General features: G+C 38.8%; 2 protein-coding genes across 3 annotated transcripts in view; one reads left to right on the forward strand and one right to left on the reverse strand.

Moving 5' to 3' along the window:
• The window catches only part of Pdgfd (platelet derived growth factor D), a 233,129-nt gene that overhangs the window by 122,278 nt on the left and 92,723 nt on the right, over positions 1 to 18,128 (forward strand). The window lies entirely within an intron of this gene.
• Positions 2,291 to 3,502, reverse strand: Ddi1 (DNA damage inducible 1 homolog 1). Its single transcript, XM_012949520.1, has one exon. It carries the CDS (start codon positions 3,500 to 3,502, stop codon positions 2,291 to 2,293), a length of 1,212 nt encoding a protein of 403 aa, XP_012804974.1.

Raw genomic sequence — 18,128 nt, forward strand, 5'->3', positions numbered from 1 at the left:
CACAGTGACAAAAAGTGCATAATTTTGCACATGAAAACCAGGAGGCACACACATCTGGAGTTCATTCCTAGTGACTAAAGTCCCTGGTGCCCCCATTCTCTCTCTCTCCCTCTCTGACTCTTACTTTCCCCCCTCCCCCTCTATCTCTCTCTTTTTCTCTCTCAAAATAAATAAATAAATAAAACTTTAAAAAGAATGTTATTGGGGCTGGAGAGATGGCTTAGCGGTTAAGCGCTTGCCTGTGAAGCCTAAGGACCCCGGTTCGAGGCTCGGTTCCCCAGGTCCCACGTTAGCCAGATGCACAAGGGGGCGCACGCGTCTGGAGTTCGTTTGCAGAGGCTGGAAGCCCTGGCGCACCCATTCTCTCTCTCTCCCTCTATCTGTCTTTCTCTCTGTGTCTGTCGCTCTCAAATAAATAAAAATTTTAAAAAAAAAAAAGAATGTTATTTAGGATAACACTGATTTAATATGTGAAATGCTAGATAGATAAAAATGTATTCTTGGCAGAGAAAAGAATGAACACCAATTTATTGAAAGTTATGAGACAAAAGACTTCTGGAAATAATTCTGTTTGAGATCTGTCCCAGAACATTACAGCTACCTCAAAAAGATGTTTCTTTAAGAAGAGACTCTGGAGGCAGAGGTAGGAAGATCACTGTGAGCCCTAGGCCAGCCTAAGGCTACCTAGTGAATTAATCCTGAAGACTGTGCTAAGGATATTGCATATTTGATCTAAGTAAATCTACAAGGATTTTTAGTCAAATTTACATCCATTCATAGGTGTTTTGTTTATCCATAACTTCCTCTGGATGTTTTCCAGCTGTTTGTTAATAGCAAATTATAAAAAAGACATATTTTTCAAAAAATGATGTGTCTATTTAATCATTTTTGGTAATACTGACTGTAACTCAGTGTGAACATAGGTAAGATTAGAGGAAGGGAGCACAGGAACAAGTACAAGGAAGAAGAAAATTATGAAGTGATATGGTACTGTCTGGAGGGAAATGACTGCCTTAGAGAGATTATTGGTATCATGAAGAATCAACTCCCAAAATGTTTCAGTGATTATGTAGAATGATCTTTTTACCATATCCTTTAGGAATGCTTCTATTTTCTTTGGATACTGCTAAGAAAACAGAATGACTTACAGACTATCCTTCTGCCTAAAACAATTTATAGACAAGTATTCATGCTACAGTAGGTAATTTTCCTAAGCAGTAGAGAGCTATGATCACAAAAGATGCTTCCTGGTTTTGAATCTATGGTTGAGATATCAGTTTTGATAAATTATTGATCTGAAAGATTCTCTCCCACCCTCTGCATTTGGTGGTCTCTGACAGGTGAACCTTTTTGTTTCAGGTGGTTAAATTCATTGTTTGCTTTCTGACTGCATTTCCCTCAGGTGTAAAGAAAAGAAAATACTTTTTTTTTTAAATTTTTTTTTAATTTATTTATTTGAGAGCGACAGACACAGAGAGAAAGACAGATAGAGGGAGAGAGAGAGAATGGGCGCGCCAGGGCTTCCAGCCACTGCAAACGAACTCCAGACGCGTGCGCCCCCTTGTGCATCTGGCTAACGTGGGACCTGGGGAACCGAGCCTCGAACCGGGGTCCTTAGGCATCACAGGCAAGCGCTTAACCGCTAAGCCATCTCTCCAGCCCAAGAAAATACTTTCTAATGACGAAGCCTCTATTCTCAAACATGCCTTTGGAGACAGGTTGTATGAGCCTGATTCCAGGGAGGTCTAGGGGAAAAAGGAAGATGTAAAATTTTACACCACCCTTCATATTGCTCCAAAGTATTCAACTGAAAACATGCAATAGACCCATGATCCCCCATACCTTTCCAGAGAAAAGTGAAATATGTGGAAATATTCTTCTGGACATGAAAATAATTGCTAGTCCTGATAAGAAATTGTTTTATATAGATGCCTTATGAAATCTGCAGCAATGGATTTTTCTCCCTCAGGGAATTCTGCAAAACCAAAAATTGATTTGGTCTTTAACCTTAACAGAGAGATTACACATTTTTACTAGATTATCAAAAGAAAAGCTTGAAGCTCCAAAGCCTCTCTCATATGAAGTCCAGTGATCTCTGAGTAGAGGGAATGTTAAGGGGATGGTAAGGGAGCCCACACCAAGCAACTTCCCCATCTTAAAAGTCAGTCACAAGGCCAGAGTTAGTTGCAACTGATGTTTTTAATGATGACATCACCAGTGACCTCATGATTTGTAATCTCCTGGGACCTAAGGCTCACTCCCTGGAGGTGGTGTCACAGTATAGATTGCTTCAGCGCTTTTTCCGTCCCGAATCCTTGACTGAATATTTAATATTATTTGTTGCTTCTTTGTCTGAAGACTCGTCTTGCCCAATACCACTTACCAACCTAGCACACAAAGGTAGCTCTCCCTCAGGAAGGAAGGAAGTCTGTGTGCCAGTGGTACCAATCACCAGCACGTTCTTCTTCAAGTCGATGGAACACTGATGCCTCCTGAGCATGTCTAGTCCTAGAAGAATGTCCATGGGCTGCTCTTCCAGTATGGAGAAAGAGCACTGCAGGAAATCACCTTCAATTTGAATCTGAGCCAGGTGAATACGGCCCACGATCCTCTGCGTGCCTACCCCTTTAGCGACTCCAGCCCACCGCCTGTCCACCAGCCTCATGATGTTACATCTCTCAGCACAAGCTTGACTCAGGATGGTCATCTGTGCACCAGAGTCAACAAAAGCCTTCAAGGGATGTCCATTTACTTTGCAGTTAATATAGAGCATGGCCACTTGTCCAAAACTCTCAGGAGCCTCTTCCATCGCTATGTTCATGTTTTCTTCGATGTTCTGTTGTCGGATCTCTTCTTCTATTCTGGCCTGTGCTTCCTGATCAAATGGGTCAGCATTATAGAGACGCAACCTTTCTTGCTCTCTCAAGAACTGTTCGTTTTGCTGCTCCATCAGCACCTGAGAAAACGTCTCAAGGTTTCCACTGAGCAGGGCCTCCGCCAAAGAGGGATTGCGTTCCTTCAGTAGGGACAGATCGTGGGGGTTGGAAAGCAGCATGCTGCGAATTAAGGCAGGGTTATCCAGACTGTGAGGATGGGCCATTTTCTCTCCAGAGGCCAAGCCGTGGAACTGCTGAGCTGACGGTGGGCGCTGGTGCTGAGGCTGGTGCGGGTGCTGCGGACGAGAGCTTGACGTTCCAGGCACAGCAGAGGCAGTGAAATCCGTGCGAGGCTGGTTTGGAGTCGGTCCTGAAGACCAAGGACCCATATTATCTTTCTGAACTAACACTACGACGTCGCCGTCTTTGAGGCCATAGGCGCCCAGGGAGCAGTGCTCGTCTGTGAGAAGTTTTTCCATGTAGATGATCTGGATTTCTTCAGCAGGGACTCCGGATTCGAGTTCACAGAGGACTCGGAAGTTGCAGAGCTCAAAGTCAGGATTAACCTGGAGGGAGAAGGTTCCCTCAGACAGGTCCCTCCGTACACAGTACACAGTGATCAGCATGACGGGTGTCTAAGCGGGCCAGGCCAGCAGAGAGTGTTGGGGAGATCACCAGTCAATCGGCAATGCTTTCTGCTCATGGTCCCCCTGCTCCTCCTCCCGGAGTGCGTCTCTCAGTCACCTCTCAGACAGAAGTACAGCCACTGGCCAGAATGGAGACTGCCTTCTTTCCCCAGTGCCAGCCTCTGGTCCCATGGAGCCTTGAGACAACAAATTCATTTGTATATGCGCTGATTGGAACTTAGAATGCCTGTCGCCATAGGAACAGCTACTCAAAGACACTAGGTTCCAAGGACTGCCTGTAAAATCCTACCTCAAACAAGATGCAGATCATCTCAAGTCTTCCTAAACCTGTTAACATTCATTTTCTTTTAGTGTTACATGCTTTGTACTTTTTCTTCTTCCTGAAACAGAAAGTGTGGGTCTTGGATGGAAAGTGCTGTACTATGTGTTTGGTAGGTCAGATACGATATTTTCCTTTGAAGCTCTCACATCCTGCAGTGGAATAAATAGGTAGAAAGTTAAATCATGATTATGGAGGTAAGCTCTTGAAAAATGTCTTGGAATCAAGGGTTTAGCTCCAAGGAAGAAGCAAGCTTGATGGAAGCAGAAGCATTTTCTGGGTGAAAAGTCATTTCAGACAAAAAGGACTTTGCACTAACAAAAGTTAAATTTCCTGACAAGGCTTGTTACTTCTATAGAAAGGTGAGGTGTAAAATGCAATAAGAAAACATTTCTAGGTAAAACTGAAGAAAATTCTTGCAGCTATTCATAAGTCACCATACGTTAGGGGCCAAGGTGAGGGGGTAGGTCACGGATGAGCCTAATAATGGTACCAAATTGACTGTATGTGCTGAATACAAAACTAATAAATAATTTAAAAAAAAGAAAAGAAAAAAAAAGAACGTTAATCCAAAGAGTTTAGTAAACATTATCAATTAGAAAGCATTGACACAGAAGGGAGAAGCAATGGCAGATGAGAAGGAGGAATTTTGGAAAGAAAGGAAGGAAGGAAAGAGAAGTGGATTGAAACTGGACAGATTAATAATGTTTGTTTTGATTTTCTTAATTTATATTGCATATAGAAGAGGCTTTTTGCAGCATCTGAGGACAGAGTTGTCAGCCAGTCCAGAGGCTTTCTCACTTGCTCAAGTAGGGGTTTTTATAGAAGCTGAAGCTCTAGGAAGGAGTAAATAGTAGAGCAGAAGGTGTTTCTTGGTTGGAGTGGAAAAGATGTGGGCATGTTAAAAACAGTTAATGAAGTAAAAAGTCTCTAACCTGGGAGACTGGGTAGTAATAGCTCGGTACCTTGAGGATGAGGGAAATGAACCTTTGAGGTGACTAATTTAACATTGATTCTACAGTCCAAAACAGGCCAATGTGGATGTCAGACATGCCTCACTCTGGCTTTCAGTCATAGCTATCTCCACCACCCATACACATATGACCCATGCCAGGGTAGAGACTCTGAAGGTAAGGTAAGATCCTTGAGTACCAGTTATTTTTCTTTATATTTCACAGTGTTTACAAAATAAAAGCTCTCCTGAGAGTTGTGTCTATTTAGGAGCTGAAGGAAAATTACCATCTTATTCCTGCCTCTTCCATATTTAGAATTTTTCAGAATGTATTCAGCATGATATAAAGATACTGGACCAGCCCAAAGAAATTTTACCTTATGTTTCACCTGTGTTTGCTTCAAATAAAAACTGATATAATTTATTGCTCTAATTATCACAGTGTTGATATATATTTGTTTATGTAATAAATGCTGAATGAATGTTCAGTGTGTGTGAAACATTGGCTAGGTTCTGGTGCTACAGACATGAATAATGTTCAAAGCAGGCAGTGTTTGAAGGAGCTCACAGTCTAAAAGAAGACACATATAGGCACACAAACTTGTGAGCATAGTGGAAGTCAGAGCAGAGTTAGAGAGAAGTCAGTATTTAGGGGGAAAAACTGAGGAAGACAGGACTGCTGGGTAGGGAAGACTTTCTGAAAGAACTGGACTTAAAGGCATGTCAAGGACTTAGCCATGTGGAGGTGAGACAGTATAGAACAAAGGCTAAGGAGAATATGGCTTAATTTACAAGTGTTCACTGCAAAGCAACAGTTTTGTAATACGGAAGATTTTCTAAAAAAAAAAAAAAAAAAGGAGGGGATGAATCGACCATCAAATTTTCTCATAAAAATGATGAATTATTTAGTACTACTTTTACTACCTATCAAGATAATTGTAGACATTTATTCCAACAATCAAATCAATTTCTTCTGTGAGTCAGCATCCTGGTACATTTATCAGAGGGTTTTGTTTTGTGTTTATTTGTTTTGACATTTTCCTTTATTATTCATTCATTTATTTATTTATTTGGCAAAGAAAGAGGGAGGGAGGGAGAGAGAGAGATACAGAGAGAGGGAGAGAGAATGGGCATGCCAGGGCCTTCAGCCACTGCAAACCAACTCCAGATGTGTGTGCTCCCTTGTGCATCTGGCTATCGTGGGTCCTAGATAATCAAATCAGGGTCCTTTGGCTTTTCAGGCAGATGCCTTAACCACTAAGCCAAACTTCCAGCCTTACATTTTCCTTTTTTAAGGAAATATATATATACATACACACAAACACACACACACACACACACACAGAGAGAGAGAGAGAGAGAGAGAGAGAGAGAGAGAGAGAGAGAGAGAGAAGAAGTAAAAGAGAAAAGCTTCTAATCTAAGAAGCTAAGAAGGGTCCTGAATAGATATCCTTTATTGATATTTTCACACATACACATTGCATATGTATTTCATATCACTACACCTGCTCCCCCATCTAATTGTACTCCTTACCATCACCACTGGTTGTGCCACAGAAGAGCATGATTCACCCTCCCTGGAAACCTGTAACTGTCATTAGCTCATTAGTGAGGGGTGTGGCCTCCAAAGTCTCACCCCTGTCGGCAACAAAATGATGACTAACCCCATCACCGCAGGTCTTGTGCAGGTCACCACAGCTGCTGAGAGTTCATGAGGGCCAAGGCTCTAACTGTCCAGGTGACAGAGTACCACAGCACTCCTCCCATCTTCCAGCTTTTACATTTTTTCTCTCCCTCTTCTATGATGTTCCCTGAGCCCATGGAGGGGTAACATATATGTCTCACTTGGGGTCTAGTACTCATCAGTCACTTCTTTTCAGCATTTGATTAGTTGTGATTCCCTATTTTTTCTGCCTCCCACTGCTAAACACTTAGCAGAGATCATTAATCATCTGAGTTTGGTAATCAATGTGACATCAAACATCACGTGCAAGCTCCTCTGCTCAGAAGCAGATTGAGAAACTAATAAGGCTTGGATTCAGCACTCTTCATTTTATTTCTCCAAATAGCTTTGCACAGTTTGTTCTTAAAATTATATTGAATTAGAGAGATAATACTAGGGCTTTTGTTTTGTTTTTCAAGTAGCAAATTAAAACTTTGGAGGATTTTTTGAAGCAAAAATTGAGGGTTAACAGTAAAAGAAACTAATATGTTTTCCCCATGTTACCATTGCCTAGATACCAAACATAATTAAACTTTATGTCAGTCGTTTTATTATCTTGCTACAATTCTTGAGTTTTGTGGCATTCTGCATTTATGTGCATTTTACGACTTTACCTTTTACACACTGGAAAGCGAAAAGGATCAAGTTCCTCATCAACCCTAAATCACAGGATGTCAAGGCTAGCAGGAATCATCTGGTCTAGCCACCTACTCAGACCTTAAACCTCTGTTGCAAAAGCACTAGAATCTGTAAAGATAAACATAATCCCCAGAGCTGTTTGGCACTTCTGTGATGTTCCTTGTTTATTCCTTTATTTTACTCAGCAGTACTGGCTGAGTCAAATATTATATGTGTGATTCACTTAGCTCAAAATTTTAATTAAAAGCTTGTTTTATTATTTAATACATATGTAGATGATTGGGAGTGTACATAAACATTCTTAAACTTCAGATGTGTTGCACCATAAATCCCTAGAGCACAGGCAGCTGAACAATGGTGTTCTGAGGTATCCACATGTGTTCATATAAGTAACTGCAGCTTTACTCAAGGTTGTTCCCTTTCCTTGGCATAACACAATAGTTGTCTAGTGTGGTAGCAATGCCTTTAAATCCAGCACTTAGAAGGCAGGGATAGGAGGACTGCTATTAGCTCAAGGCCAGCCTGGGGTACGGAGTTAGTTCCAGATCAGGCTGGGTAGAGTGAGACCTGCTTCAAAACATAAAGAGAGAGAGAGAGAGAGAGAGAGAGAGAGAGAGAGAGAGATAATTGAATCTTTCTATCATAATGAGACTCCCAGATTGTCTCAGGGCTGCCATTCAGAAAATCAATCATTGTTTGGCCTAAATACCCAGAAAATAGAAAAGATGAAAGTGATTTCATACTGGGTAAATAAAAGCCTCAAAGTTATTTTTTGGAACAAACCCATGGTAATATCATTTATCATTTGTCTCTTAAAACAAAACAACTCAGTATAACAGAAAAACCCTCAGCTAGCTGCTGGTTCTACAGTTAGCTGATGTTGCAGGGACTACCAGTGAATTGAAGAAGCAAATGTCTGAATAAATAGTATTATGTAGATATATATTAACTAAGCCATGTTAGGAAAATATATGTACTTGTTTAATTTGGATATTTTTCCTTAATGTTTCCATGGGAATTGGGATGTAGCTCAGTAACAGAGCAGTTGCCTGGCATAGACAAGGCCCTAGCTTCAGCCCAAAGTACTACAAAAAGGTGAAGAGCATTACTTGCAAGGTGTGAACTAGTCTTAAGTCAGTGAAATCATCACTCAAGATTTACAATATGACAAAGGAATGATGTAGAATTGTTAAAGCTGAACCTTTAGTTTTAACAGCTAATTTGTCCACTGTTCCTTCAGTAATACACTAATTTATTGGAACAATTGTAAGTGGATGACATGTATGTAATAAAATCGTTAATAGACACATTTTTTACAAAAAGAAAATGCTTACTGTGGCTTGTCTTTGAAGGTTAAATAACAAAAGACAAGTAATTTAGGCATATAAACAGATATGTAATGCAATTGATTCATGACACCTGCGACTATAGTTTACATCAACCTTTTAGGAACTTGGCTGGGTCTTATCTCCTTTGTAAGGTGACAAACTTGGACATAATACTAATGCATTATGAGAAAATGGAAGCATAGAGGGGAGAGTGGAGGGAGGAAAGATAAAGCACAATGTATACACATGTGACAACACATTTTAAAATACTTTTCAAAAGTATAATTTAAAGATTTTGTCACTTTCTTGCAAGGAATATTTTCATAGTGTAACTTATTGCTGCATTTTATAAATTAGTTGTTTTAATGTTGTAGCATAAAAAAGATTCATTTTAAGTTATACATTGCATGTCGAGAAATTAAATAATAGAACCTCGTGATAATTTTTTTTTTTTTTTTTTTGGTTTTTCATGGTAGGGTCTCACTCTAGCCCAAGCTGACCTAGCTGGCATTCACTCTGTAGTCTCAGGCTGGCCTTGAACTCACGGTGTTCCTCCTACCTCTGCCTCCCGAGTGCTGGGATTAAAGGCGTGCACCACCATGCCCAGCTCATGTAACTTTTGGCATTTTCCACATATATGTTTTCCAAGTTTGAGGGTATAAAACTACTTGCTATAGACTTTTGTGTCCTGTGGCCCCTTCTAATGTCATAATTTTTCTGTAAAATTTTTATCTCTGGGGCTCATTCTTTGTTATCAGGACAAGATTATTATTTATAATTTATGAGATAAACATGTATACCTCACTAAACTTAATGTAAAAGTTTGAAAACAGGCTAGAAACAGACTCGTGGATCAGTGGATGGGCTTTACTGCCAGAGTGTTCCTATTCTTCTGTGGGAAACATCCAAGTAATGCAAATATAGTTGTACTAATAACATCTTAGGTTTTGAAATCACCTTGGAGTAAAACCACTGAAGCCACATCGGGTTTACTAGGTTCTGTGAACTCACACTCACCTCATTTAGAAATCTTTGTCAATGTCATTTAAGGATCCCAGTGAGGCCTATTCATAAGTCTAGATACATTGTGATAATTCTGTTTATCACACTATTAAGGCTAGTGTCTATGTGCATCCCCACTGCGTTTAAACAATTGTGTGTTGTCTTGAAAATGAGAAAAAATAACTAATTTTATCTCATGTGTCAATATGTCAGGTGAGAAAATATTACCTTCTGAGCACATTTCAGATGGCTTTCTCTTTGAATGTATATAATTTTTGGAAAGTTCTCTAATCTCTTGGAGTATCAATGTACATAAAGGAGAACACATCAGTAGAGGAAAAGGCCTGGGTATCTGTGAGTCAGAACCATTATTGAACTTTTACTTAAAAAAATTACCTTTTTTTTATTAAAACTATTTGTTTCTACCATTAGATTTTTTTTTTAAATCTCAAATACCCAGCCTCTCTCAACTAAGACTTTTACAGTGTTGGGACTATGAGGACAGAAGAATGACTAGGAATCATTTTCCTCCTTCAAGGAACAAGTTATCTCTCAGTGGAGATAAAAATTCATACAGCTTGAGTTATTTCATAGAATAGAAATAATGTCATGATAGATGTGTAAACAAAACGTGGCTGCTTAGAGGAATTAAAAGTTACTCTGTGGGTTGAGTGGGTGGAAGAAGTCAATTGAATTATCCAACATCCTCACTAGAGAAGCAGTCCCTGGGCTGAAAGAATGGTTCAGTCACAGCCTTGGGTAAATTAAGATCCAAGGATCCTTTGATGTATGGTACAAGTTGCTTGATCTTTAATTCCTTATATTTTTCAGCTCATGTTTTTCCTACTTGATTCTGTAACCATACGGATGCATAAAGATGGTGAGATTCATCAGGAAGATTAATAGTCTAGTGTTTTCAAAACTCATTCCATCCCACCCAACATTTTCCCACATACACCAACAGGAAAAATGCTTGTGTTTCTTTTTGGTCATGGAATACAAGCCTTACTTCATGAGGAAAATCCCTGAATTGCCATCTGAACAGGTCTATCTCTCAGTTCACCTGCATTTGCTTTTCTCTTACTGAAGATTCTTTCAGTCTTTGGCATTGTATTTCCCATCTGTTTTACCTTCTGGCATTCTCTAACCAGCAGGAATATTTTGTCAGAAAATAGCTACAAGCTTGATCAGGATTTCCAGAAATCTCTGTGGGTACTTTAAAAGTTGAATGCACATAATTATCACATTTTAATTTTTTTGTTTTGTTTTTCAAGATAAAATCTCTAGTCTAGGTTGACCTGGAATTCAGTATGTAATCTCAGGGTGGCCTTGCATTCATGATAATCCTCCTACCTCTGCCTCTTGAGTGCTGGGATTAAAGATGTACACCAGCACACCTAGCTTACATTTTAATTTTAAAGAAGGTTTTAAAGATATTTCACACTCATCAATGACATAATGCAAAACTGTCTTAAATTACCAGTGGCCACATTACCCATAGACCTTCACCTCTGAAACATGAAACTCCTAGCTTTAGGGTAGAGAGTTATAGAATGTGTCTACCCAAAAAAGCTACTTGACAGAACCTTGTAAAGGTAGTCTGTGACAGGTCAATTCATTGTGTATGTATGGAACAGGTATAGATTAATTTCTTAGCAGAGAAAAAGGTATATTCAAATATCTCAAATATTTTTTTAAAATATCTACAGTCACATAGCACCATTGCCATTTGGATATTTTATTAATTATATGCAAGAAAGATAATGTTTCTATAACTGTCTCATAAAGGACATTTCTAGAATATTATTTATGCAGTTTTCTCTATTCTAAACAGCATCTGAGTTAATTGATTGTTGTGGCAATTAACATGGCTAAAGCCCATCTGTCAACAGAATTTAATTGTATTCAAAACATGAAAACCAGAAAAAAAGCCAAATAAATGAAAGTTTCATTTTAATATAATAAATAAAAGATAATTCAACTCATTTTCTATCTCTTTCTCAGAAAAATTAAATTTAGCACCCTGTATAAGGAAATATTTTCAGACCTCAATGGCAACAGGTTCATCCATGGCATTTTCTTTTCTGTTATTAGAATGGTGTGAAGATATGAACATTTCAGTGGGCTATCTATTCTGAGAGATGTGGGACTCCCTTGCTCATCCTCTCTTCCATAATTATTTCTGTTCCACTTACGAATATTTTGTGTTTCTCAGCTACTGATGGAGCTTAGCTGCTGATATGTTTGTGTTTATCGGAGTTTGGGAAATATTTCAGTGCAGCTTATTTACCAAAGTGTCTTTGAAGGCCACTGAAGTCCAGCAAATAATGAGGGTAGCTGTGTCTCCTAGCTTTTAATGTCAGGGACCCAATTTCTAATGGTGAGGAGAAAGTAGGTAGCATTGTTTTTTTTTTTTTTTTTTTTTTTAATGTAGAAACTGTAAATGAAATGGAACAAAATGTCTCGGACAACCGTAACAAAACTGTTTGTAAATTTTATTTTTCTGCATTTCCTTTTTTAAAAGTTCTGTACAGTTAACTGTAAATGATGAATAGATCCCATTTCATGCTCTTAACTGCAGTGTTCTTCATCTAAAATACAGAGTTGTTATGGGTCCTTCATGCCTGTGGTTCAGAGACACTGGACCCAATGTTCTAAGGATAGCCACAAATTGCTACTTAAGCTATATGAAATATACTGGCATTACATTGACATCAAAAAGTGAAGTTTGGGGGTGGAGACATGGCACAGCAGTTAAGGCACTTACCTAAAAATCCTGTGGACGGGGTTTGGTTCCCCAGTGCCCATGTAAAGCCAAATGTATAAAGTGGTACATGAGTCTGGAGTTAGTTTACAGTGGCAGGAAGTCCTGGCACTCCCATCACCTCTCTCTCTCAATTTCTCTTTCCTTGTAAATAAATAATTTAAAATAAAATTAGGAAGTGAAGCTCTACTAAAGTTGAGATATCTGATAGAAAAATTGAATTCTGAGACCATTTCTATACTGAAAGCATAAAGTAAGCTTTGCATCAAGCCTGGCTAAAAATAAAGAAAGTGATAAAATCAAGAAGATGGTATCATTTAAGTTTGTAGAGATGGCCATATAACAAACTTATTTAGTGATATGCCTCAGGTCTCTACACTCTTTGTTAAAACCTTGGTAAGATCGTGCCTTTATGGAAGAGAATATTTCATCTAAAATACCTAGAAACTTCTGAGATGTAAACTAGCTCAACTTGAAAAATTTTCATGCTATGCATTTTTAATATAGCTGTAAGCTAATCATAGCTTCCCAAGAAATCCAAATATTGATGTGGCCTGTCATTTTGACTAAAAGTAGTCAACAAAATAAAGGAATTCTAAAAAAAATTACTCATTTCCAAGATGAAATGAAGATCAGTTTCTCAGTCTTATAAAATCATGGTATTCTGTAGGCAGAGTTTTGGACAAGTACTCCTCAATCTACCCACAGAACATACACTAGGCTTAGACAAGATACAGAGATCAGTGCCATAGAAAGTATGCCATGGATTCAAAGTCAGAAAAGTAATGTAAGTCCCCTTGATTTCCTAATCATCTGAATGTGGTTGGCCATAGAATTAATTTTTTCTGAGTCTCATTATTCTCTTTTGTAAAGTTGTAACGAAGTCAATCATCTCATTTCTAGAAGATGTCTGTGTAGAGTCAAAGAATAACTTGAATTAATCTTATTAATAGAAAGGCACTCTATCAAAGTAACATATTTTCCTTATAGAGTAAAACTAATAACCTGAAAATTAAGAGGAAATTTATATATTGTAAAGGAAATATGTAGATTAATTTCAACACTTGGTTTACTTTCAGTCACCACATTTTGCTCTGACAACTGTCACTCCACCCTTCAGATCTGATTTCCAAGATGCTGTATGGGTTACTAGCCATACTTGGTCATCATATCTGTTTCAAGCCCAAACTAGCATCAAGCACTGAATGAATAAATTAGGCCTGTGGTACATGCCAGAAATATAAGAGCTCTTCCCAAGGATATCTAGCACTCAGAAAAAAATCCTACAGGTAAGAATGTCATGAGTTTGAAGTCAGCCTATGCCATATAACTAGTACCAGGCCATCCAGGAGTACATATATTCAAGACCCCAAAAACTGAATAAATATTTTATTTTAATAAGATTAAAGATATACTTTGGAGGATAAAGAGAAAGTATGCAATGGTCTGTGTTCATAACGTGCTCACTGAAACTTTGAACAGACAGAAATGAAAATATACATTCCATTCACCACAAGTATGAAAAGTGCTGAATATTATGTCAGATATGTGCTGCTTATACACTGTAAACCAAACTCTTGAGGCTGAGTATTAATATGATCTTTCCGTTGAATGATGATTTGGAATCACTGCTGTAGCTGATAGTTTGTTAAATAGAATAAAGAGAAAGCCTCATTCCATAGTTTGTTTGTTTGTTTGTTTTATTTCCCTCAAAGGCTTTTTTTTTTATTTATTTAACAAACCATCAGCAAATCAGAGATGAGCAAATTCAACACTCAGACTAGATCCTAGAGTCCTTCAGACTGGACAGGGTAAACGTAGAACTCTGTCTTTCGAGCATGACAAAACTTTGCTGTCCTGAAATCACAGTGGTCATTTTTACCTGGGTGATATTGTGTAGGACTGAGCTTATTAAAATTCTGTAATGATCTGTGAACTGCTCATATATCAGAAGCACAAGACCTCTCCCGAGGATATTTGGCTTCTGGGATAGGAGGATCTTCTTTGGTGGTATATTCCCTAAGTTTGTCATGTACCTGTAAGTCACCCCTCATCCTAATTAGTTGGCCCCAATTAAATTCATTAGTTCATCAAGCTATTCTTGAATAGCGTCATTTATTTAGACTGTCAACAGTGCCCTTGCTGGGATGAGTAGATATTTGTTAATCTCCCCAAGAGAAGCATGTGCAATAGCCATGAGGCTATGAGCTTTGCAAAGATAGGTCAATCTCTAGGCAATTGATAACAGACACACCTAGACATTCCCTCAGGGAAATGGAATTTGAACAGAAGTCATTGGTCCTCTGACCCTAAAACAATGGATGAGTGCCTCAGAAGAGGAGCCTCAATCATTCTTAAAGATTCAGCTCACTGATTAAAAACGAAGTATCACACCAAATTTGTGCCTATAAACTACATGCATGGTTATATAACATAAAATAAAAAAATTGGAAAAATTGTAAATGGATCAATTCTATAGAAATATTCTAAACAGCATTTTCTTCCTGCTCTCACCAATGGGTTTGGAGGTATTTAGAGACTATCATAAGACAACTAATTCTAATACTCTTTGAAGGTGTGGCCAAGAAGCAGGCTTTCTATCATGATGACATTCGTTAGGAGCAAAGGAGGAGGGCTTTGCGGAGACCACCCTCTCCTGAGAGGAGATTCAGCAGGGTGTGGTCAGGAACATGTAACACAGCAACCACAGAGTTGGATGCAAATGGAACAGTGTTGAAAATGGGGGAAACACTACTCAGCCTGCCTCAACCTCCCCACCTGCTATTCTGCATGGGACAAAAGTACTTAGAGCATCTGAAAGCGTCTGCAGAGAGCTCATGTGGTACCCAACATGTCTGAGAAGAAAGAGGCCATGAAGAAAACAAGTGAGAGAAGACTACACCTCTGCTCCTCAGCAGCTGGATGTCAATCTGTCCTTTAGAACAACAGTACAAGTGAGTGAAATACAGTACAACATTGTGATGTTCATACTTTTAAAGCAGACACTGCTGCTGCCCCACTTCACCTGCTTGAACCCACACTCATATAGATTGCTATAACACTGGCATCTTCCCAACCCAACGCCCTTGTGTCTTGGTTTATTTCCTCTGTGGAGCTCCTCATGGGCAGCTCTTGAGTATTGTTCTTATCTCAGTCCCCCTCAAAAGACAATCAGCCACCACATCTTTGTCGCACTTCTCCCTACTTTATCCACTGCAATTTTCTTAAATCATTGCTTCTAAAACATCAAATATGTCATGTAGATTTTACTTAAAGAGAAAAATAATGATGTTGTACCTTATAGCATCTGGTTGAGATCCTAGTGCCAGGATCAGGGTTCCATGAGGGCATATGCCTGTGTAGCTTATACTGATTCTACCTATGCCATAACAATGCCCTCACCCATTGCTTAGAAATACATAGTTCAGATTCAAAAGTACCCTATCAGCATGTCTAAAAATGTTATATATTTACTCAGCAATTACCATTCCTAAAATTATCTGTGAATATGAAATGGCTTTAAGGGCAGGACTTTGTTTATACTTTCACTGTGTTAAAATTGTAATTCTGTGTATAAATTGTGTGTGTGTGTGTGTGTGTGTGTGTGTGTGTGTGTGTACATTTGTTTGTGTTTAGGCACTCACTTGCCACAGCACATATGTGGAGGACAGAGGACAACTTAATAATGCAGTCTACTTGTCTTAGGGTCTTTCTCTCTGCTATTTAAAGTATTAAGGGGCAGGAATGTAATTTCAAAGAATAAAGTTGGGCTCAAGAGGTGGCTTAATGGTTAAGGTGTTTGCCTACAAAACCTAAAGACCCATGTTTGATCTCTCTTGAGATACCGCATAAGCCAGACACCCAAAAGTGAGGCAAGCACAAGGTCACACATTCCCACTGTGCAGCACAACTGTCTGGAGTTCTATTGAAGTGGCTGAGAGTCTGGCACACCAAGTCTCTACATTTCCTCTCTCTCTCTCCCTCTCACTCTTTCCCTCTCTTAAAAATATTAATTAAAATAATAATAAAGTTTATTTCAGAGTAATAGGGAAAAATGAAGAAAGAAAGCAGACTCCAGTGTGAGGAGGGGGTGTCCAAAGCTTGGGGTGGGGGGTAAACACAGTGTCTATGGTAATTGAATTTTTTAAAATACGTTTTAAATTTTGCTTTATTTTTATTTATTTATTTGAAACTGACAGGCAGAGAGAGAAAGAAGCAGATATACATAGAGAGAGAATGGGAGCCCCAGGGCCTCCAGCTCCAGCAAACGAACTCCAGATGCATGCACCCTCTTGTGCATTTGGCTAACGTGGGTCCTGGGGAATCAAGCTTCTTAGGCTTCACAGGCAAGCGCTTAACCGCTAAGCCATCTCTCCAGCCCTGAATTTTTATTGAATAGGAAAGCCCATTTATTCCTAATCTATGACTGGTTGGTTTGTGTGAAAGTGAAAGAGCTGGTGGATTCTGCACAGGTCCCTAGAAGCTTGCCAAGTCAGCCAGCAGGCAGCAAATCAGCCCATGCCAGGCAGAAGCAGGAGGTGAAGTCACCACCCCCTCTGCCATCTACCTCCTTCTGCGTGGTAAAGAAAGCCCCTTCTGTGATGTGTCACTGGGGTAAATGCTTCATCTTCCACCTTGATTTAGGCACACTGTCTCCTCACTCACCACTGAGTTTGCAGGTTTGCTGGCTTGTGAGTTTCCAGGTGATTCTTTTGTCTTTGCCTCTCTTCTTGTCCTAGGTGTACAGGATTATGGATGTTAGCACTATGCTATCCAACTTTCCAGGAAATACTCATACTTGCACAGCCAGTACTTTATCCACTGAGACAACTCCCCAGGCTGTAAGTTTATATCTTGTTGGTGCTTGAGAAATGTCCCTATCAATGACTTAAAGTCTTATTTCATAGCATGAATCACTTATGTTGCTGAGTTAAATTGAGCAGTATAATTTGGTAAGGGCATGGTCCATATTCTACAGGCAGATTCCTGAGACCATTCTGGCAGTACAAACTGTAGATGTTTGACACTTACATGTGAAAGTAGGTAATTTGTATGCACAGTTTAAACAGAGGCCTAAGGGTCTACCTCATTGTTTTGACAATATTAACAAACATTACAGAAACACTAACTTCAATGCCAGTTATTTGTAAGCAATTCAAATGTCAACTTGCTAGGCTTCTTTGAAGAAGGTTCAAATCCTCTGACCATTTGTTTTACATATGCAGTATCTACAGAAAATGATAGCTAGTGGAAGAGTTTCAGGTTTCTATTGTATCTGTCTTTTTTTCTTTCTCTTTTTTTTGCATATTTGCATGTATTTATGTATGTATGTATATGTATACATGTTCACATGTGTGTAGGTGTATGTGTGTTCATGTGTATGTAGGTGCATGTGTGGGGGTGCAAATTATGTGTTACACATGTACATGTGTGTCAGATCTCATTGGAATGTATGCTTCAAGCATATACTTGAAGAAGTCCTGATTTGACTTATTTATTTGCCTCCATTGCTCAAGATGGAAACTTCCTTTTAACACTAAATGTTAAGTTGCTTATTTTATGAGGCTCACTGGGGTCACAGAAGAAGAAACCCTTTCAATCTGATGATTTTTCCCATGGAACATTAATTAATGTTATACACATGAGATACATATTTGAGTTTATAATAGCTTATAAAACGCAGAGCAAAAAAAAAAAAATAAGCAGAGCACAGAGAATTTTGGAAAAATTCTTGAGATCAATATTGCTTTTTGTGCCTCATATTTTTGCAAGTTATTTTTATATAGTTAAGCTATGGTTGTATTTTAAAATATGATAATATTAGAGGCATAAGTTGTGATAGGTTTTCTCTGAATTTTACTTTTATACATAACAGGGA

This window comes from Jaculus jaculus, chromosome 3, assembly GCF_020740685.1.
Source record: "Jaculus jaculus isolate mJacJac1 chromosome 3, mJacJac1.mat.Y.cur, whole genome shotgun sequence".
In the NCBI taxonomy this organism is placed as follows: Eukaryota; Metazoa; Chordata; class Mammalia; order Rodentia; family Dipodidae; genus Jaculus; species Jaculus jaculus.

What these genes read in the sequence shown, in the direction of transcription:
- Ddi1 (XM_012949520.1), bottom strand. Translation starts at nt 3,502, where the DNA reads ATGCTGATCACTGTGTACTGTGTACGGAGGGACCTGTCTGAGGGAACC.